Source organism: Heteronotia binoei, chromosome 11 (genome assembly GCF_032191835.1).
Source record: "Heteronotia binoei isolate CCM8104 ecotype False Entrance Well chromosome 11, APGP_CSIRO_Hbin_v1, whole genome shotgun sequence".
Lineage (NCBI taxonomy): Eukaryota > Metazoa > Chordata > Lepidosauria > Squamata > Gekkonidae > Heteronotia > Heteronotia binoei.
Genome location: NC_083233.1, coordinates 70,457,785 through 70,480,666, shown reverse-complemented (window position 1 = coordinate 70,480,666; position 22,882 = coordinate 70,457,785). Strand labels below are relative to the sequence as shown.

The following is a 22,882-nucleotide window of genomic DNA, read 5'->3' as shown; positions in this document are numbered from 1 at the left end:
AGCCCTATTTACGGTGACCCTGTAGGGTTGTTAAGGCAAGAGATGTTCAGAGGCAGCTTGCCATCGCCTGCCTCTGCGTCATGACCCTGGAATTCCTTGGAGGTCTCCCATCCAAGTACTGACCAGGGCTGGCCCTGCTTAAATGTCGAGATCTGATGAGATCGGACTAGCCTGGGTCATACAGGTCAGGGGTTTAACACTCTGCTTCAGTTAAAACCTTTTTTAAAAAAACCATACCAGGTGAGCTGGAAGGGCCCCTCAAGAGGAAGCCCTAATCTTTAAAAGCTGCATCAATCCTCTTCCAAAACATCCATGCCTCAGAAGGCCGAAAGCCTTGGTTCGGAAACAAAACAGAAATGTTGCGCCGCTTGTTTTTCCTTCGTTGGACTTTAAAAGCAACCCGGCAGGAGAAGAGTTTTTGATCAGTTAAATGTTGATCGGGTGAAATGAACCCCACACGAGTACCATATGGGGGACCTCCCAGCTGCTTCGGGGGGGGGGGATAACATTGTTAGAACTCTACTCGTGGGAACCCTGGTAACCTTGAGAAGAGTGCAATGGATTCGTCTGCTTGCAATGGGCGTGAGTAGATTTCCCCCGTTCTGCTCCTCTGTGCTAGAATCTGAGACTCTGCTGTGTTTCATTCCTCCTTAATTCCAGTTTAACTCAGACAAATGGAGCATATGTTGCAGATTTCCCTTTGCTTCACTTATTTGCTCCAGACCCCACTAGTGCTGCGTAAAGACCTTTTTGCCAGCCAGAGAGGGGTTGACTCTTTTCCAAAGCGGCTCTGAAATCTTCTTCCATATGAAGCTCATCTTTCTCTCTCACTGTTTTTTTTTTTTAATTCTTCTAAGCTGTTATTGCAGGGGTCCCCAACATGGTGCCCGTAGGTGCCATGATGCCCACAAACACCTTTTCTGATGTTTTCCAAGCAGGGGTGGAATTCTAGCAGGAGCTCCTTTGCATATCAGGCCACATGCCTCTGATGTAGCCTAGCCAATCCTCCAAGAGCTTACAAGGCTCTTTTTGGTAAGCTCATGGAGGATTGGCTACATCAGGGGGGCTGTGGCCTAATATGCAAAGGAGCTCCTGCTAGAATCCCACCCCTGCCTCCAAATGTTCTTAGGAAGTGGGCAGGGCCAGTTGGGGTTTTTGTCCAAAAAGGCTTTTGTTTGGCTGAGCAGGTTTTTAAAAATGTTGCTTGGGCAGCAGCTGCCGGCAAACGATAAGGATCTTCACTTAGCGGCTGGCTCTGTCTTCTGCAGCAGCCACTTTATGGCATCCGTGAAGAAGAAGGAGAAGGAGAAGAAGAAGAAGATATTGGATTTACACCCCACCCTTCTCTTTGAATCTCAGAGTCTCAGGGCGGTTTACAATCTCCTTTTACCTCCCCTCTCCCACAACAGCACCCTGTGTGGTGGGTGTGGCTGAGAGGGCTCTCACAGCAGCTGCTTTTTCAAGGACGACCTCTGCCAGAGCTATGGCTGACCCAAGGCTATGCCAGCAGGTGCAAGTGGAGGAGTGGGGAATCGAACCCGGTTCTCCCAGATAAGAGAGCTCTGGCTGACCCAAGGCCATTCCAGCAGCTGCAAGTGGAGGAGTGGGGAATCGAACCCGGTTCTCCCAGATAAGAGAGCTATGGCTGACCCAAGGTCATTCTAACAGGTGCAAGTGGAGGAGTGGGGAATCAAACCCGGTTCTCCCAGATAAGAGTCTGCACACTTAACCACTACACCAAACTGGTGGTTGTGCACTTAACCACTATGCTAAACTGGTGGTTGTGGCCACTTTGCTGTGTCCAAATGCCACATTTGGCCTTACTCCGTTCCTTACTCGACTGATTTGAAAGCTGCTTGTCTGCACCACTGCCGCCGAATGTTTTTGAGTCACGTTGTTTGAACTGTATCTTATAAGAAGACATTCTGAGGTCATTATTAGTTGTAGCTGACTAAGTTTCACTGGCTTTTATTGTATGGCTTGTCATTTTGGTTTGTTTGGACTCCACCTTGCAAAGTCTTTTAACGTAAAGATGGTGTGAAAAAATAGTGTAAATAAATAGATTTGCAGCTGTCCTCCCCTTTGGACTACGGATGCACACTTCCATGTTGCTAAAACACTGGGGAAAATATCGGATGTGATTACATCACAGTTCTTTCTTGTGGTATGGTGTGTTTCGCTGATCCACACTGGCGTGCTTGTGGATTGGTAAAACACAATTTGAACACAGCCTTGATCAGGGCTTTTGTTGTAGAAAAAGTCCAGCAGGAACTCATTTGCGTATTAGGCCACACCCCTTGATGTCACCAGAAGAAGAAGACCGTAGATTTATACCCCACCCTTCTCTTTGAATCAGAGTCTCAGAGCGACTTACTATCTCCTTTATTTTCTTCCCCACAGCAGACACCTTGTGAGGTAGGTGGGGCTGAGAGGGCTTTCACAGAAGCTGCCCTTTCAAGGACAACCTCTGCCAGAGCTATGGCTGACCCAAGGCCATTCCAGCAGCGGCAAGCCCAGCAGGAACTCATTTGCATATTAGGCCACACACTCCTGATGCCAAGCCAGCGGGAACTGCATTCCTGCTCAAAAAAAGCCCCGGCCTTGATAGATTCTGAAGACATTTTAGGTCGGGTGCAATTGTTGGATTCACAGACAGACTGCCACAGTCTGAAATACCTAGCGTGGGGCACATCACAGTATTTGGAACTAGCGCTGTGAACATTTATAGCAGTCTCAAAAGTAGGCACCGCTAGGTCTCCTTGAGGCAAGTCCTTGGTGACTGGCCCCCAGGTCAGACCACAGGTCAACAGGCCTCTCCTTTCCCTCTTGACATCACACCGGCCCTTGGCTGCTTTGAATGCATCCAGTCTTCGCGGCTCCAAACCTTGAGTCTGAACAGAAGGAGGACTCCGAGTCTTCTGAACTTTCAGCATTAAAGGAGGCCCCTGCTGAGATGCAGACTGAGAGAAGAGAGTAAGAAACTGCTTCTTAGGCAGCAGGAGCTCTGCAAAAGAAGAGCTGGCAGCATCGTTAAGAGTCAGGCATGCAGCAAAGAACTCTTGAGATGTCAGGGTTGCCAGCTTCCTGGTAGGGTTGCCAATCCCCAGGTGGGGGCAGGGGATCCCCCAGTTTGGAGGCCCTCCCCTCACTTCAGGGTCATCAAAAAGCGGGCGGGGGGGGGAAGGGAAATGTCTGCTGGGAACTCCATTATTCTCTATAGAGACCAATTCCCTTGGGGAATAATGGAGAATTGATCCATGGGTATCTGGGGCTCTTGGAGGGGAGGCTGTTTTTTGAGGTAGAGTCACTACATTTTCAGCATAGCATCCAGTGCTTCCCTTCAAAACACCGTCCAAGTTTCAAAACGATTGGACCAGAGGGTCCAATTCTATGAGCCTCCAAAGAAGGTACCCCTATCCATTATTTCCAATGAAAAGAAGGCATTTAGAAGGAGCATGGTCCCTTTAAATGTGATGGCCAGAACTCCATTTGGAGTTCAGTTATGCTTGTCACAACCTTGCTCCTCGCTCCGCCCCCAATATCTCCTGGCTCCGCCCCCAAAGTCCCCAGATATTTCTTGAATTGACTTGGCAACCCTCCAGGTGGGGGCCTGGAAGTCTCCTGCTTTTACTGCTGGCCGAGATCAGCTCCCCTGGAGAAAATGGCTGCTTTGGAGGGTGGACTCCATGGCATTGTACCCTGCTGAAGCCCCTCCCCTCCCCAAGCCCTGCCCTCTCCCTGATCCACCCCCAAGATACCCAGGCATTTTTCTAGGGTTGCCAATCCCCAGGTAGGAGCAGGAGATCCCCTGGTTTGGAGGCCCTCCCCCCACCTCAGGGTAATCAGAAAGTGGGGGGGAGGAAATGTCTGTTGGGCTATTTCCATATTCCCTGTGGAGAGTGATTTCCATCATGGAGAATTGAACTGCAGGTAACTGGGGCTCGGAGGGGGGTGCTGTTTTTTGAGGTAGAGGCACTGCATTTTCAGCATAGCATCCAGTGTCTCTCCCCCAAAATACCCTCCAAGTTTCAAAAGTATTGGACTGTGGGATCCAGTCCTATGAGCCCTAAAAGAAGGTGCCCCTATCCTTCATCATTTCCAAAGGAGGGAAGGCATTTAAATGGTGTGCGGTCCCTTTAAATGTGACGGCCAGAACTCCCTTTGGAGTTCAGTTATGCTTGTCCCAACCTTGCTCCTGGCTCCACCCCCAATGTCTCCTGGCTCCACCCCCAAAGTCCCTAGATATTTCTTGAAGTGGGCTTGGCAAGGCTAACCTCTGGCGGCACACCACCCCCCCGGCACTGATAACCAATTTTCAGAAACAGATGAATTGTCGCCATGACTTTCAGGTGCGCGTGCACACACAAACCCCAAAGAAACCAACCATTTAAATCAGTAGAGAGTCACTTACATCCTGGTACGACTAAGGTTGCCAAGCTCCAGGTGGGACCAGGAGATACCCAGCTATTACAGTTGCTCTCCAGGCAACAGAGATCAGTTCCTCTGGAGAAAACGGCTGCTTTGGAGGGGGACTCTGTGGCATTGTACCTGGCTGAAGTCCCCGCCAAGGCCAAGCTTCTCCAAGCTCCAGCCCTCACATCCCCAGGTATTTCTCCACCCAGAGCTGGTAGGGACTCCTAGCTAGAGCTCAGCAGTGAATGTTTTCAAACAAAAAGTTAGGTGGGGGTGCCTAATTTGGCGCCCCCACCCAGGGTCAGCGCCCTAGGCAAATGCCTAATTTGCCTAGTGGAAAGGCCGGCCCTGAGAGGCAGGCAATGGCAAACCGCCCCTGAATGTCTCCTGCTTTGAAAACCCAGCAGGGCCGCCGTAAATCAGCTGTGACTTGATGGCAAAATAATAACAATAATAATGATATGTTCTTGTTCATTAGCTTGTTGTTTTATTGACTGTTATATGCCTCTGAGCATTTGGGGGCCTCCTTTTTCGAAGCACGGGATACAAATATGCGAATGCAGTGTAATAAATAATACAAAATTTAGAACGGGCCAGAATCACAGTTTTTTTGTGGCACCCTGGAGACCAGCTTACCCAATCCTTTGGCAGACACATACATACGTTCCCAAATCCACATTGCTTGGTTGATATCACAAACCCACTTTTTTGGAAGTGAATCTCACTGATAAGACCTCTGCTAGATAAGATTAGATTTGGGCCATTGGTTCTTATCTGGTGCTGGAGTACTCGATGAGCTTGACATTCAAACCTGGAGCAATGATCCACGCCCAGGTTTTGTTTCTCTGCCCTCTGATGCCTGCCTTATAAAGCTGGCTTGTTAAAGAGCCTTTGAGTCCCAATTGAAGCTTCATTAATCGCGACGCGACCTTCCTCCCCTTACAACCCAATGTCATATTCTTGGACCGAACTTCATCGGCTGAGCTGTGATCTCTTGAGAAACAAACTGGCTGCTACATCTTATGCTGGGCTCAAAGAACTGATAGAAAATGTTCCCTTTTTTGTTATGAGTGCGTGAGTGAGTGTGTGTGTGTGTGAGAGAAAGAGAGTCTGTCTGTCTTAGGGCTGCCAATTCTGGGTTCGGAGATTTCTAGAGATTTTGTGTGTGTGTGTGTGTGTGTGGTGGAGCCTGGGAAACTTGGGGTTTGGGGATAGAAGGGACCTCAGTATAGGGTATAATGCCACAGACGCCAGAAAAAGCAGCCATTTTCTCCAGTGGAACTGATATCCATTGCCTAGAAATCAGTTGTCACTCTAGATCTCCAGGTCTTGCCTGGGGGTTGGCAACCCTTTCTGTCCACCGTAGCCCAGTCTTGGTAGCTAAGCAGAGCTGGCCCTGAATAGTATTTGGATGGGAGACCACCAAGGAGATCCAGGGTCAGGGTACAGAGGCAAGCAATGGTAAACCATCTCTGAATGTCTCGTGCCTTAGAAGCCCTATGGGACCCCCATAAGTTGGTTATGACTTGACAGCACTTTCCACCAGTATGGAAAGTTCCTCTGGAGGAAATGGCTGCTTTGGAGGGTGGACTGTAGGGCAGGGATGGCCAACGGTAGCTCTCCAGATGTTTTTTTGCCTACAATTCCCATCAGTCCCAGCCAGCATGGCCAATGGCTGGAGCTGATGGGAGTTGTAGGCAAAAAACATCTGGAGAGCTACCGGCCACCCCTGCTCTAGGGCACTGAACCATGCTGAGGCCCCTCCCCTCCTCAAGCCCCACCCTTTCCCAGATCCACCCCCAAAGTCTCCAGGTATTTTCCAGTACAGACCTGGCACCCTTAATCTACCTCCAGATCTCCAGTAATCTTTGAACCTGGACGTGGCAACCCTAATGCAGTGTGCTCTTCTCTGACTGGCAGCAGCTTTCCAAAGCCTGTGGTAGAGAAAGGTGCATCCTAACCAGAGCCGGATTAACAATTAGGCCAAGTAGACACTGACCTATGGCCCCCCATGCCTTTAGGGGCCCCGGGCCAGATTTCCCCCCTGGTTTTCCCCCCTGCTTGCAGCCCTCCCAGCCTGCAAGCGCAGCCAGCAACTGAGCTGCTCTTTGCCCAACTTGCCTGGTGTGGCTGCTGCTGGCGTCGTCGCCAAGTTTGCCTCTCTCTGCCTCTTCTCTGCAGCTTAGTAGAAGGGGCTTTTAAGAAGGTTGCAGTGCGGGGCATGGGTGGTGGGGCGGGTGCTCTGACTCTGAGATAATTTGCGAGGGGCCCCCCAAGATTTCAACTACCTAGGGGCCTCCACAGAGTTTAATCAAAAACTGGATCAAAAACTGGCTGATTAATAGGAAACAGAGTGAGTATAAATGGGCAGTCTTCGCTGTGGAGGACGGTAAGCAGTGGAGTGCCGCAGGGCTCGGTACTGGGTCCCATGCTCGTTAACTTGTTCATAAATAATTTGGAGTTGAGAGTAAGCAGTGAAGTGGCCAAGTTTGCGGATGACACTAAATTGTTCAGGGTGGTAAGAACCAGAGAGGATTGTGAGGAACTCCAAAGGGATCTGTTGAGGCTGGGTGAGTGGGCGTCAACGTGGCAGATGCGGTTCAATGTGGCCATGTGCAAAGTAATGCACATTGGGGCCAAGAATCTCAGCTGCAAATGCAAGTTGATGGGGTGTGAACTGGCAGAGACTGACCAAGAGAGAGATCTTGGGGTCGTGGTAGATAACTCACTGAAAATGTCAAGACAGTGTGCGATTGCAATGAAAAAGGCCAACATCATGCTGGGTATTATTAGGAAGGGAATTGAAAACAAATCAGCCAGTATCATAATGCCGCTGTATAAATTGATTTGGAATACTGTGTGCAATTCTGGTCACTGCACCTCAAAAAGGATATTATAGCATTGGAAAAAGTGCAGAAAAGGGCAACTAGAATGATTACAGGTTTGGAGCACTTTCCCTATGAAGAAAGGTTAAAACGCTTGGGGCTCTTTAGCTTGGAGAAATGTCGACTGCGGGGTGACATGATAGAGGTTTACAAGGTTATGCATGGGATGCAGAAGGTAGAGAAAGAAGTACTTTTCTCCCTTTCTCACAATACAAGAACTCGTGGGCATTCAATGAAATTGCTGAGCAGTCGGGTTAGAACGGATAAAAGGAGGTACTTCTTCACCCAAAGGGTGATTAACATGTGGAATTCACTGCCACAGGAGGTAGTGGCGGCTACAGGCATAACCAGCTTCAAGAGGGGGTTAGATAAAAATATGGAGCAGAGGTCCATCAGTGGTTATTAGCCACAGTGTGTATGTGCGTGTGTGTGTATATATATATATATATATATATATATATATATATATATATATATATATATATATATATATAAATAAATTATTGGCCACTGTGTGATACAGAGTGTTGGACTGGATGGGCTGTTGGCCTGATCCAACATGGCTTCTCTTATGTTCTTAATCCGGCACTGATCCTAACACCTCCTACTGGAGATCTAGTGAAGAGGTGCTGAGGACTGGGTCTCGGAATGGATGTTCTGAATGAAAAGCAGGCCTTCGCCCGCTTAGCTGTGGCCACCCCTTGCAGTTCTGCAGCAGCCAACCGGTGTCCACATAATGGTGGAAGGCGCCGCGAAGCTACAACTGACTCCGATTCTGTAGAGTTTTCAAGGCAAGAGTTGATCAGAGGCGGCTGGCCATTGCCTGCCTCTGCATAGGAAACCCCGGCCTTCTGTGGCAGTCTCCCATCCAGGGGTGGAATTCTAACAGGAGCTCCTTTACATATTAGGCCACACACCCCTGATGTAGCCAATCCCCCAAGAGCTTACAAAAAAGAGCCTTGTAAGCTCTTGGAGGATTGACTACATCAAGGGGGTGTGGCCTAATATGCAAAGGAGCTCCTGCGAGAATCCCACCCCTGCTCCCATCCAAGTACTAACCAGGGCCAACCCTGTTTAGCTCCTGAGATCTGATAACAGGCTAGCCTGGGCCATCCAGTCAGGGCAAGCTGTATGAGAATTACTGCTCTAGCCATAGAAAGCCCATTGACATTTCTTGGCATTTCCCCGCTCCCTTGGAGCTCCATAGATTGATTTCTGCCCCCTGAATTACAGCAGGAGGGCTGCCACGAGTCAGCTTGGGAAACAAAGCCCTTGTTAGTTACAGGAACAGGAAAAACATCTTTTATAAAAGGGGAAAGAAAACCCTGGAAAGCTCTTCCTTCGGCGGATTTAACTGTATTATTTGGGGGTAATTAGCTTAAGTGGTTTCCGATAGCCAGAAAGTGACCAAGCTTGGAGCTCTGGCAAGCCACCAGCCTAGATACATTTATCTCCTTTAAAGCACCTGCCTGCAGAGGAGGGGGGAAAAGCAAAACTGGCCCCTGCGCCTATTATAGCCCCCGTAATCAAAGGATTTGTCTCTGCTTTGTTTAACCTTCCTTGATGTTTTACTTATGAGATTAACTATTTATGCAAGGACCGTTCCAAAAAAGAATTCTTCAGGGTCACGGAGAACCTGTCATTTAAATGTTAAAAGGATTTCCTGGCAAGAGGCGGCAAATAAAGGGCTGGGATAGAAGCAGGGCAGCTGAGCCAGGTGACAGATAGGGAAATGGCAGACTCCCGGCTTCAGTCAACATGCTGTTTGAAAATTGAAAGCAAGAGCTGAGAATTTTTTTGTGGGGTGGGGGGGACAGAACCACATCTTTAAAATGCCTCTAAGAGGTTTAGAAGCCCACTGTAAGTCTAGATAGGCCTGTTTTCCCTTCTAGGGTTGCCAACCTCCAGGTGGGAGGCAGGAAAAAAAAAACGTGATGTGGTAACGAAAATAATAAAACAAAATTCAAAAAAACTTCTTTTTTTGAACCAAACCTTAGGAGAGCCAGTTTGGTGTAGTGGTTAAGTGTGTGGACTCTTATCTGGGAGAACCGGGTTTGATTCCCCACTCCTCCACTTGCACCTGCTGGAATGGCCTTGGGTCAGCCATAGCTCTGGCAGAAGTTGTCCTTGAAAGGGCAGCTGCTGGGAGAGCCCTCTCCAGCCCCACCCACCTCACAGGGTGTTTATTGTGGGGGAGGAAAGTAAAGGAGATTGTGAGCCGCTCTGAGACTCTTCGGAGTGGAGGGCGGGATATAAATCCAATATCTTCTTCTTCATCTTCTAAATAACGCGGTTTGCACACACGACATTAATTTAATGACTTAACCGGGTGAGACAGTCGATTGTATTCCATAACGTAATGCGCCTAAGCACACATGGAATACTTCGCAGAATTTGATTGCATCAAAAAAGTGCTTAGTGCAGAAAAGTGCTTGTATAATAAAGTGCCATAAGACGGAGCCTGGAGCCGGCTTGTAGCTTGTTGCCCCGTTTCCAATCTCTTTTTCAAAGAGGGGCGTCCAAAGTCCTTTCAAATGTTTACAACATAAGAATATACAATAGCTTAAACAAGCACTCAAAACCTTCCAAGGGCATGTCTCCTTATGAGCATTGAACCTCCAGGTGGTAGCTAGAGATCTCCCAGAGCTACAGCTGGTCTCCGGACTACAGAGTTCAGTTCCCCTGGAGAAAATGGCTGCTTTGGAAGGTGGGCTATATGGCGTTATACCCTGCTGAGGTCCCTCCCCTTCCAAAAACCCCTCTCCCCCCAGGCTCCACCCCCCAAAATATCTTGTTATATACTAGAAGTGTCAGACATACGGCCCGTGGGCTGGATCAGGCCCGCAGAGGGCTCCAATCAGGCCCTTCAGCAACTGGCTGTCATCTGCTTCATTTTCCCTTGCCTGCTTTTTTCGGTTGCCATTTTGTGTTTCTCCTCGGATAAGCCAGAACTGCAAAGCAGCCTCTCCCTCTCCCCCCTCCCTTTTCCTAAAATCAGGAGGAGGGTGGAGCAGCCTCAGCCAATGAGGGAGCTTGGCTCTATAGCTCTGCTGGGTGATTACGTTTACCAGGCTCAATTAATCACCCTGCAGAGCTACTGAGACAAGCCTCTCTTCCTTCTAATGAATGGCTGAGGCTCCTCCCCCTCCAGGGAAGGAAAGAAAGAGCCAGAGCTTCCTTTGCGCAGTCCCCACCATCAGGAGAGCTACAAAGAGTGCTTTTAAGACTAGCATTTTAGTGAAGGTATGAACTTTTTGCCTTGCTACAGAGAGAGAGAGATTTGCTGGGCTTGTTATGGGTGTAACTGGGTTCCCCTCCTCTTTTTCACTTTACTCATGCCCTCCAGTCTTTCTCAATAGGAAAGCATGTGAACTATTTAGAAGAGAAATATCAGCATTAGGCTGAGAGTGTGTTCCACCCCAGGTTTACCCAGCAAATTTCCCTTAATTTTTCTTTCACATTTTCCTTTGATTGGGGGTCTTGAATGTTGACTTCCCAGATAGTAGACTGACACTGACCACTGTACATGGCTGTCTCTCTGTTCTTGTAGTTGTTTTTTGGTGGGAAGTTGTTGTTGTTTTTTAGTTGTAATCATTTTTCTGGGGGAAATTATAGTTTTGTAGACAAGCACATAGCCCTCAGTCTGTGCCATGGTGCCTTCACATGTTCTTGACTAGTACGTGAAGCAACTTCTGTACAAAAGCTCACAGTGCCCAGCTACTTCATGTTCCTCTGGATCTTAGGCTCAAAGCATTGACCATGAGATGTCTGTAATGTATGTCAGTGAATCAAGAGTAGGTTTGCAACTTACAGATGTGCACACCTGAACAGCACATATTCAAGACTGTTACCGCACAGACATTGTCTGCAATTTTTGATGCAGTAATTCACAGCAAGAGGTGATATTTAGCAGAGACTGTAAAACAAAATATTGCAAGCGAGCTAATATTTTAAGCATGTTTTATTTTAAGCAAAAAAAAAATTATTTAATTGTGTGTCTGTGCCCTTTATAAAGTTTATACGTCCGCTACCTGGCATTACATTTTATGATACACATGGATCGGCCCGACAAGGTCTCATTTATGTCAAATCCGGCCCTCATAACAAATGAGTTCAACACCCCTGTTATATACCAGCTCGGGGCGGGCACCCCTCTGGGAGGCTCACAGAAAAATGGAAGGTCTTGAGAAGCTGAAGTTAAAAGCTATGGGTCTGCTTTGGCTATGGAAACACTTCCAGAAGCAGAATTACTTCCCATTCTTCATCAGAAGCCATGGGTGAGGTCTTCCTTGCCGTGGAAAACAGATAGGGACGGTGGCTCAGTGGTAGAGCATCTGCTTGGGAAGCAGAAGGTCCCAGGTTCAATCCCTGGCATCTCCAAAAAAGGGTCCAGGCAAATAGGTGTGAAAAACCTCAGCTTGAGACCCTGGAGAGCCGCTGCCAGTCTGAGAAGACAATACTGACTTTGATGGACCAAAGGTCTGATTCGGTATAAGGCAGCTTCATATGTTCATAAAGATGGATAGCCGTACGAATCTGTCCGTAGCGGTAGAAAAGAGCAAGAGTCCACTGGCACCTCCAAGACCAATAGAATTTCAAGAGTCACTGCGGAAGAAGTGAGGAGTGACACACAAAAACTCAGACCCTACCGCAGGTTTTGTTAGTCTTTCAGGCGCTGCTTGCTCTTTTCTATTGCTTTGGGAACTATTTATTTTCGTCTGAGCTTTCTCAGAAAGTTCAGGGGGGAAGCTCTGATGTTTCTAAGAGTTTCCCCACCCCCTCAAGAAAACCTGAAGCAACCAAACGGGGAAGATTCCCTCAAACTAGGGTCAACGATCCCCAGGTGAGTCCTGGAGACCTCCTGGAATCACAACCGATTTCCAGAGATGCAGAGATCAGTCCCCCTGGAGAAAGTGGCTGCTTTAGAGGGCGGACTCTGTGGCACTGTACCCCGCTGAGGTCCCTTCCAAGACTCCTCCCCCCCACAAAAAAAAAAATCTCCAGGAATTTCCCAACCCAGAGTTAGCCTCAGACCCTCTCTACTATTTACATCATCCAAGCAGACTTAGCCTCCAAGAGGAGTAGGGGAACTGGCAGCAAGAAGGACTCGCTGGAGAGAAAGGAAGCCACAGAATCATGGAAGAAGAGTAAACTACAAAGCCTTCATTCCCTATTTAAGGAGAGCACTTCTGAGCATACTCAGACCTGTTGTGTCCAGTTCTTAGTAAACTCTATCCACCATCGGTGAATACCCCCTACCCTTAGAAGTAAGAGAGCTTCTTGCTCGCATACAGAGTGGCGGACGGTGGCTCAGTGGTAGAGCATCTGCTTGGCAAGCAGAAAGTCCCAGGTTCAATCCCTCTGCAACTAAAAATGATCCAGGCAAGTAGGCGTGAAAAACCTCAACTTGAGACCCTGGAGAGCCGCTGCAAGTCTGAGTAGACAATACTGACTTTGATGGACTGAGGGTCTGATTCAGTATAAGGCAGCTTCATACCTTAGGGAGCGCCTTTCCCCACATGTTCCCTGGAGAGCACTTGGGTCTGGATCACAAAATCTACTTACAATCCCCGGCCCTAAGGAGGCCAGGCTCATGACAACTAGAGCCAGAGCCTTCTCTGTAGTGGCTCCACACTGCTGGAATGAGATGCCGGAAGAGGTGAGGGCCCTGCGAGTGCTCATACAGTCCCACAGGACCTGTAAGACAGCACTCTTCCACCAGGCATTTGTAAACTAGGCTGCTGCCCACTACAGGCCTAGGTAACGTATGAACCATCCCTTGAAATCCGCTGTACAGCAGCTGAGGAGAAGACAATTTAAGATCAGTTTACGGAGGATCGGAAGATTATAGCGCCGATATATTTTATGTATTTTATGTTTTTATATTATTCTATCGATGGTTTTAATGTATTACTGTGTTTACGCATGCACGTGCATGTCTATATGAGCCGCCCTGAGCCTGCCTAGGTGGGCAGGGCGGGATACAAATGGAAGAAAATAAATAAATGTGGGGAAATGACAGGGAGGGACACCTAAGGGTTGCCAGTCTCCAGGTGGGGTCTGGAGATCTCCTAGGATTGCAGCTGATCTCCAGTTGACAGAGACTATATTCCCTGGAGAAATAGCTATTATGGAAGGTAGACTCTATGGCTTTATGCCCCAAGTCCTGCCCTTTTTATGCTCCACCCCCCAAATCTCTAGGCATTTTACAAGCTGGAGTTGGCAACCCTACACCTAGCAGTAGAACAGGCACAAACTATCTTATGGGCCAGAACTGAATTCATACGGCTCTGGGGTAGGGTCGCCAACTCCAGATAGTGAAATTCCTTGAGATTTGGGAGTGGATCCAGGAGAGGGCAGGATTTGGGAAGGCAGGGACTTTGGCAAGGTATAATCCCATTGAGCCCACCCTCCAAAGCATCTGTTTCCCCTAAGGGAACCGATCTCTATAGTCAGAAGACAAATTGGGATTCTGGGAGATCTCCAGGCCTCACCTGGAATCTGGCAACCCCAGTGCCTGAGTAATGCCAGAGCTGTCACGTTCTCAGGGTGCAGGTAGGCAGGAGTCCAAAGCCAGTCCAAGGTCAAAGTCCAGGAAGTCAAGCAGGAGCCAAGTCACCAATGCAGAATCACAAACCGGAATCAGAAGTCAAGGTCCAAAAGCCAAAAGGTCAGGGTGCCAAGGAAATCAAGCAGGTCAGGATCAGGAAGGAGCGTGGATGCAAGCCAGAGAATAGACTTGTTGCTTCCACAAGGTTACCAGGTCCTGGGTGGGAGCTATATGGGAGTCTCAATCAGCCTGCTCCCTGGGTGGCAGTGACTCTGCTAGAACTCAGGGCTGAGAGATCTGAAGCCTTGGCATGCCTCATGTCTTTGCTCTGAAAGTTCTTTCCGGAGCCTGCTTCAAACTCTTGAGATGGGAGGAGGAGAGCTTGGAGGAGATTGTTCGTCAGCAGCTGACACTGGTGCCTGGAGAGTGATTGATGGGCCAGCTGCTGTTTGTTCAGCTGAGGAACTGGCTGGCAACTCTTCCAGGTCTGTTAACCCTTCCAGCTCCTCCTCGTCAGGGCTCATGACAGGAGTGGTAGAGCATCTGCTTGGGAAGCAGAAGGTCCCAGGTTCAATCCCTGGCATCTCCAAAAAAGGGTCCAGGCAAATAGGTGTGAAAAACCTCAGCTTGAGACCCTGGAGAGCCGTTGCCAGTCTGAGAAGACAATACTGACTTTGATGGACCAAGTATAAGGCAGCTTCATATGTTCATATGAGTGGAGCGTCTAAAACCAGAGCGTTTTTGTTATTCCAAATCCCTTTAATTAGAACTTTGCTAACCACCAGTGCCCCTTCTGTCAAAGAAGGATCAACAAGAGCATGCGAGGAACAAGATGTATCTGTTCCTCTACACACCTCTCTGGAGATCTGACATCTAAAATCTCAGGGGAAGGGGACCGAAACCTGAAGGATGACAACTTCCATTAAACAATCCACGGCCCGTCTACGACAGTCATCGTCGCCGGCTCTGTAGCAAAATGCCAGCTTGTGAATTGATGATCCAGTGGGTGGATAATTATAATGCAGTGAGAAGGGGGGGGGGAACCTTACCAAACAGACATATAATTATTGACTCAATTTTGTGTGAATTCTTCCATGGCAATCAGGATACGGGGGCTTGGTTTCTCCCCATCAGAGGCCTTTTTATCTATTAATGAAGCTCATCTCCTTTATTGGCACTACGATCCCCCTCCCCCCCCCCAGCCTGTGGTGTCTACTGGGGTTGTTTTTTTCTTTGTGAAAGAGAGAAATCTGGGCATGAAAAATTTAAAATGCGCCTCATAAATAATTGATAGCCAATAATGCAAAGACCTCTTTTAGTAAATCTCATTGTCTGGATTATGAATATGAAACAGTTTAAACCTCCCCCCCCCTTTTTTTTTTTAAAGCTTCATAAATAGAATTTGGGCTCTTCCTATTGAAGACTTTTAAAATTCACCTGCTCTGGGCACGGGTTCAAGTTCTTGGCAGTGACTTGGGCTTGCGTACGTAGAATGAGATTATTGACTTTATCTTGGTGCGCTTCTTGGATTTGACAAAGAAGACGACGACGACAATGAAGACAAAAGCAGCAGGGCTTTTCTTGTAGCAGGAACTCCTTTGCATATTAGTCATCACCCCCCTGATGTAGCCAATCCTCCTGGAGTTTACAATAGGCCCTGTAAGAAGAGCCCTGTAAACTCTTGGAGGATTGCCTACATCAGGGAGGTGTAGCCTAATATGCAAAGGAGTTCCTGCCACACAAAAAAAGCTCATAGTAGTAGTTGGTGTTGTTTGAATTTTTCAGGGCAGTAGAAGCCAGTGTAGAAAAGAGAAGGCAAGAGACCAGCAATGGTGTCCATATGATTTAGCAAATTGTTATTACAGGAAGGGCGGGAGCAAAATATCTGAGGATGGGGCAGCAGCAGGCTGAGTTGCAGCAGTGAGCTCTCTCCGTTCCTGCGTGCTCACTGTATTCCTCCAGTGCAGAATTGTGTGATGGAGGAGCGTACATGGCAGTTCCTAGCTGCTGCTGTTCCATGAGTGTGTGGGGGGGGGCAGGAAATGGTCCCTGCAGCTAGGGCCACTCTGTGAGGGGGGAGGGGCTCCAGTGATTGCCCCTCCCCAATCCACTCTCACGGATGAAACATGCTGCAGTTATTGTTATTATGTACATCAGAAGAGAACAAAAAAGCCTTGCAATGTTTTAGCTCAAGATGATCCGCATCTTCAAGTACTCGAAGGGCTGTCATATAGAGGATGGGGTGGAATTGTTTTCTGTGGCCCCAGAAGGCAGGACCAGAACCATCAGGTTGAAATGAAATCAAAAGAGTTTCCGGCTCCACATTAGGAAGAACTTCCTGACCGTTAGAGGGGTTCCTCAGTGGAACAGGTTTCCTCGGGAGGTGGTGGGCTCTCCATTCTTGGAGATTTTTAAACAGAGGCTAGACGGCCATCTGACAGCAACGAAGATCCTGTGAATTTAGGGGGAGGTATTTGTGAGTTTCCTGCATTGTGCAGGGGATTGGACTAGATGACCCTGGAGGTCCCTTCCAGCTCTATGATTCTCAAGGCAACCATTGTGGTATAGCAGGGTACAGAATCAGACCAGGATCTGGGAGTTCCAGGTTTTAATCCCTGCTCGGCCGTGGAAGCTTGCTGGGTGACCTTTTACTGGTTATATACCCTCAGCCTAACCTACCTCACTGTCAAGCATGGTGAAATTCCATTGATAATTGATTGTTATAGGGTCCTGCCTAGCACTGGTCTGTGAAGTATCATGGAGGACCCAGCTTTGCTAGCGTTGTTATTCTTTCCCTCCCCCCCTTCTTGCTTTATCGCCTGAAAAGTAGAAGCAGTGAGAAACGAAACTAACTTGAGAAGAAGTAATCAGCACCTTCCCATACATTCCTGCTAGGGAGTGCGACACATCTGGGGAAAGCAAGGACAGAGTCCTGATAACACTGTGAGAATGTAGACATTTATGATAGTTTATGTGTGAGAGCTACCCCGCACCGCCATCCTTTGGAATGCTTTTGAAGTAAGCCTTAAAAGTATTGTATCAACGTATATGCAGCATTACTCTCAAGAATCTGTTACACAGAAAGTATCGGTCTATCAATAAACGTAGTCTTTGTATCAACTTCGACTCGTCATTGAACCCGCATGCTTGACACTCACAGGGGATGTTGGATCAGTGGGCAGCCATGTTTGTCTGTCTGTAATGGTAGAAAAGAGCAAGAGTCTAGCAGGGCCTTCTTAATAGCATTATTGGCCCCGGGCAAAGCAGTGTACTGGGCCCCTACGACAACTACTCACAGGAATAAAAATGTAAATGGTTATTAGAACTGCATCATACACAGATTAGTATGGGGCCCCTATGCTCATAGGGCCCCCAGGCAAGTGCCCATCAGGCCCTTGCGTTAAGACAGCCCTGCAGGGGAGGAGCATTTGGGAGTCTCCGCTCACTTTTTCAGTCACTCACGAAAGCTCCCCCCTCTGCCACAAATGTGAGTCTTGAAGGTGCTGCCGTGCTCTTGGTCTTTTCCCACAGGGGCGTTATGAAGATGAAGCGGAGAAAGGGACAATGTTGAAAGCCACTCTGTGGCGGGAATGTTGAGGAGAAAGGCAGGGTATAAATGGAGTAAGTAAATGAACAGATAAATAAAGGCAGGGTTTCCTTTTGTGTGAAGGCATAAAACCCAAGACTTTTTCTGTAGAAAAAGCCCAGCCAGAAATCATTTATGAACATATATGAATCTGCCTTCTACTGAATTAGACCCTCGGTCCATCAAAGTCAGTATTGTCTACTCAGACTGGCAGCGGCTCTCCAGGGTCTCAAGCTGAGGTTTTTCACACCTACTGGCCTGGACTCTTTTTAGCTGGAGATGTTGGGGATTTGAACCCGGGACCTTCTGCTTATCAAGCAGATGCTCTACCACTGAGCTCCCATCCCTCCCGTGTTAGGTTCCTCCCCTATTGGGCCGCACCCCCTGACATCACCATTGTTTTGCATAGGGCTTCTTTTGCAGAAAAAGTCCATCGGGAACTAATTTGCACATTAGACCACACCCTCTGACACCAAGCCAGCCGGAACTTCGTTCCCGCTCAAAAAAAGCCCTGATAAAACATATTTGTGAGAAGTTGGTGAATTTGACCACTCTGTCGAGGTAGAGCATACCGTGTTCAGTTGTGCTGGTGATGACAACTTTTTGTTTGCTGTGGTTGCTTAAAGCTGTCTGCTGTAATATTGGCCTAATACAGTTGATTCTTTTGTGGTCCTTGTAGGGTTTTTCCATTGAAGTGAGATTTCTGCTGAGTTCTAAGCTGCAGGCTGGAAGTCCTGCTTTTGAAAGCTGTGTTGTCCTTAATCCCTTGTTGGGATATGTGCGATGTTATGTAACTTTACACAGTGTTTTAATGATAACATTATTCTTCCTCCCCCCCCCCCCCCCAATAAACTCATTTGAGCTCATTTTTTGCAGCGAAAACCTGCCTTCTGGTAATAATAATAATAATTAAACTTCGACTTTTCTTTCATTGCGCAGGTACCAATTGGGCACCAGATGGCGCTGTCGTCCATCAGTTACGTCGGCTGCTCCCTGTCTATCTTTTGTTTGACTGTCACCCTGGTCACGTTTTTGGTTCTGTCGTGAGTAATTTTAACTTTTCTACCCACTGAGCCAATATCGGTCTTGAAATATCAGATTTTTTTTTTTTAAGTTTCATTTCAAGGCAGTGGACTGAATGCTCTCAGGTGTTAAGAGTTTCATAAAAGGTTATTAATTCCTTAAACCTCTTTAATTAGATTCTGCATATATATTTGTAACAGTCGGTTGAGTTTGTTCTAAATTACTTTTAATTTCCTGAAATCGGGGCACTCTTTAAATAGCAAGTTATTTCCTTGCAATTTATTCTTTTGGCAGCTCTCTCAATCGCTCTTCTTCTCTTAGGTGGGTTTCGGAATATGGGAGGGAGAATCAGAGAAGCTAATATTTGATCTGTCATCTAGAGGTTGGGGAAAGGCGGAACTGGGACTCTGGGCTTCTCAGCTGGCTCCAACAAAGAAGCTCAAGGCTTCTGAAGCTCTGAAAGAACGTGAATTGAACCTTTCAAGCAAAAGGCATCGATCGTGTTGCTTCGCTTCCCTTTTTGCACAAATCAGCTTTTTAAAAATTACCCTTTGTGGTTAAGGACACCTTCAGGAGATCACAAGCCTTGGATTTCCAAAAGCCTGACTTCAGAATCCCCCCCCAGCGCCCCCCCCCCCCCGATTTATTGCAGGGTAGCTCTCCAGATGTTTTTTGCCTACAACTCTCATCAGCCCCAGCCAGCATGGCCAATGGCTGGGGCTGATGGGAGTTGTAGGCAAAACAACATCTGGAGAGCTACCCTGGGCCACCTCCGATTTATTGGTTTGATTTGATGAAACATATGAAACTGTCATATACAGAGTCTGACCACTGGCCCCACCCCCGGCACTGCCCCAGGCAGAACCCCGCACCCTGCGCATCCCCCCCCCACCCCGTGCACTTCGTTCACACATGACAGGTGACATCATCGCGCCAACATGCTTTTCTTCGTTTTAACAATTTATTAATAACACATGGTTGCAATATTTAATTACCTTTTTCTTATACTAAACCATATGATATTTCACCCCCCCTCCCTCCCATGTTGACTTCCCCGAAGTTATAAATTTGCAGTTAATTCTAAAGGTACCACTAATCTATCAAAATGTAATACTTTTGATTAATACTAAAAAATTGTCCAATGTCTTTTTACGTGCTTTTCTTAAATGTTCTTTCTCGGCTCTAGCGGATCGCTCAGAGCCGAGAAAGAACGCTCTGCGCACCCCCTGCACAGCTCCCTCCAAACCCGGAGTGGGCTGGGGGAGGGGCACTGTTCTTTCTGGGCTCTGATCGCTCAGAACCAAGAAAGAATGATGCAGAGGATCAGGGGCAGCACGAGGAGGGACAGGGAGGGGGCGCCCTCTCCTGCAGCAAGGGGGCGCCCTAGGCGGCCACCTACCTCGCCTACTCCCACACGCCGGCCCCGACTGGTCCATTAGGATCAGTATTGTTGACTCTTTCTGTCAACAGCTGTCCAGGGTCTTAGGTCTAGATATGCGCAAAAGGCTGACTTATACTGGCTCAGACTGATCAAGGGCAATGCTGCCTACTCAGACCAGCAGTGGTTCTCTAGGGTCTCAGGCAGAGGTCTTTCATGTCACCTACCAGTTTGGTGTAGTGGTTAATTGCACGGACCCTTATCTGGGAGAACCAGGTTTGATTCCCCACTCCTCCACTTGCAGCTGCTGGAATGGTCTTGGGTCAGCCATAGCTCTCTTATCTGGGAGAACCGGGTTTGATTCCCCACTCCTCCAGTTGCACCTGCTGGAATGGCCTTGGGTCAGCCATAGCTCTCTTATCTGGGAGAACTGGGCTTGATTCCCCACTCCTCCACTTGCACCTGCTGAGATGGTCTTGGGTCAGCCCTAGCTCTCTTATCTGGGAGAACCGAGTTTGATTCCCCACTCCTCCGCTTGCACCTGCTGGAATGGCCTTGGGTCAGCCAGAGCTCTTGTAGGAGTTGTCCTTGAAAGGGCAGCTGCTGCGAGAGCTCTCTCAGCCCCACCTACCTTACAGGGTGTCTATTGTGTGTGTGGGGGGGGGGCGGGGGAAGGTAAAGGAGATAGTGAGCCACTCTGAGACTTTGAGATTCAGAGTATAGGGTGGTAGAGACATCCAATATCTTCTTCTACTACTACCTGTTCTTTTTAAACTGGAGATAATTGGGGATCAAATCTAGGACCTCCTGCATGCCAAGAAGATGCTCTATTACTATGGTTGCCAATTTCAGGTTGGAAAATTCCTAGAGGTTTGGAGGTAAACCCTGGAGAAGGTGGGTTTTGAGGGAGGGCCCTCAGTGAGTTGTAGAGTTCAGCCTCTAAAGCAGCTGTTTTCTCCAGGGGCATTAATCTCTGTAGTCTGGAGATCAGGTGCAATTCCAGGAGATCTCCAGGCATGATTGGCAACCCTATTTACCACTGAGCCATAGCCCCTCCCTGGTCTTCCATATCGCATCAGCTACAGCCTTTCACATCACCTACTGCTTGTTCCCTTTGGCTGGAGATAAGAACACAAGAAAAGCACTGCTGAGTCAGACCAGGGGTCCAACTAGTCCAGCCTCCTGTCTCACACAGTCGCCAACCAGCTCCTTCGGAAGCCTTACCATGAGACATGAAAGCCGAGGCCTTCATAAAAACATAAGAAGAGCCCTGCTGAATCAGAGCAGCCACGGTCCATGTAGTTCAGTCTCACACAGTGGCCAATCTGTTCCTCTGGAGGGCCAGCAACAGGGCACAGAGGCTGAGGCCTTCATAAGAACATCAGAAGAGCCCTGCTGGATCAGACCAATAGTGCATCTTGTCCAGCATCCTGCCTCATGCAGTAGCCAACCAGTTCCCAACTACAGAGCATAGAGGCTGAGGCTTTCCCCTGATGTTGCCTCCTGGCTCTGGGATTCAGAGGCTTAGTGCCTTTCTGGACCACCCAGGTAAAGACCTCATCCCCCTGACATATTCTGATATATTCTGGTGTGCTTGGTAGGGGCAACAGTGGGAGGGCTTCTAGTGCCCTGGCCCCCACTGATGAACTTCCTGAAGGCACCTGGGTTTTTTGGCCACTGTATGACACAGAGTGTTGGACTGGATGGGCCATTGGCCTGATCCAACATGGCTTCTTTTATGTGACACAGAGTGTTGGACTGGATGGGCCATTGGCCTGATCCAACATGGCTTCTTTTATGTGACACAGAGTGTTGGACTGGATGGGCCATTGGCCTGATCCAACATGGCTTCTTTTATGTGACACAGAGTGTTGGACTGGATGGGCCATTGGCCTGATCCAACATGGCTTCTTTTATGTGACACAGAGTGTTGGACTGGATGGGCCATTGGCCTGATCCAACATGGCTTCTTTTATGTGACACAGAGTGTTGGACTGGATGGGCCATTGGCCTGATCCAACATGGCTTCTCTTATGTTCTTATGTGACACAGAGTGTTGGACTGGAGGGGCCATTGGCCTGATCCAACATGGCTTCTCTTATGTTCTTATGTACTACTTGATGGGGTCTCAACCCATATCCTCTTGACACGCTCCTTATTCAGAAGGAGATTTGGCATACCCTGAGTAGCTTCTCAGGTGTGATATCAATTAACTTAAAATTAGCGCCTTATTGATCATTCATGTACTGTTCTAAGGAAGTTTTTAGGACTGTTTTTCATTGCCGTTAATGATCATGTTATTACCTACCTTGGGTACTAGCTATACTGTAGGAGAGGTAGGATTATAAACATTTTAAGTAAATAAATGGTTATGTTTAAGGCAAAACTCTGCGTGCTCAAACTTCTTCCCCTGTAGAGCTAAATCAAGGGAGCTGGTTTTTACATTATAAAGACCTGGTGGCAGAAAATGCTGTCAAGTTGTAACTGACCGTTAGAGCAGTTCCTCAGTGGAACAGGCTTCCTCGGGAGGTGGTGGGCTCTCCTTCCTTGGAGGTTTTTAAACAGAGGCTGGATGGCCATCTGACAGCCATGAAGATCCTGTGAATTTAGGGGGAGGTATTTGTGAGTTTCCTGCATTGTGCAGGGAGTTGGACTAGATGACTCTGGAGGTACCTTCCAACTCTATGATTCTATGACTTATGGTGAACCTGCGAGGTTTTGAAAGGCAAGAGACGACCAGAGGTAATTTAACATTGCCTGCCTCTGTGACGTGACCGGTGTTCCCTCTAAGCTGAGTTTGTGTGAGCTAGCTCACAGTTTTTTAGCCTCTGGTTCACACATTGTCTTAGCTCAGGAAGGATGGCCCCAGACCAAATTAATTTATGCAGTAGCTCACAACTTTAGTGCCAGTAGCTCATGAAGTAGAATTTTTGCTTGCAAGACTCCACAGTTTAGAGGGCACATGGGTAGTGACCCTGGATTTCCTTGGTGGTCTCCCATCCAGGTACATCCAGATACTGACCAGGGCAACCTTGCTTAGCTTCCAA

The 22,882-nt window shown here is 48.1% G+C and overlaps 1 protein-coding gene across 3 annotated transcripts in view; it reads left to right on the top strand.

The window, feature by feature from the left end:
* The window catches only part of ADGRD1 (adhesion G protein-coupled receptor D1), a 442,408-nt gene that overhangs the window by 242,636 nt on the left and 176,890 nt on the right, over positions 1-22,882 (top strand). For all 3 annotated transcript variants that reach the window (XM_060250081.1, XM_060250080.1, XM_060250079.1), the window contains one exon: positions 18,374-18,477. In XM_060250081.1, coding sequence (XP_060106064.1) covers positions 18,374-18,477 — 104 coding nt within the window. The remainder of the gene's footprint in view (positions 1-18,373; positions 18,478-22,882) is intronic.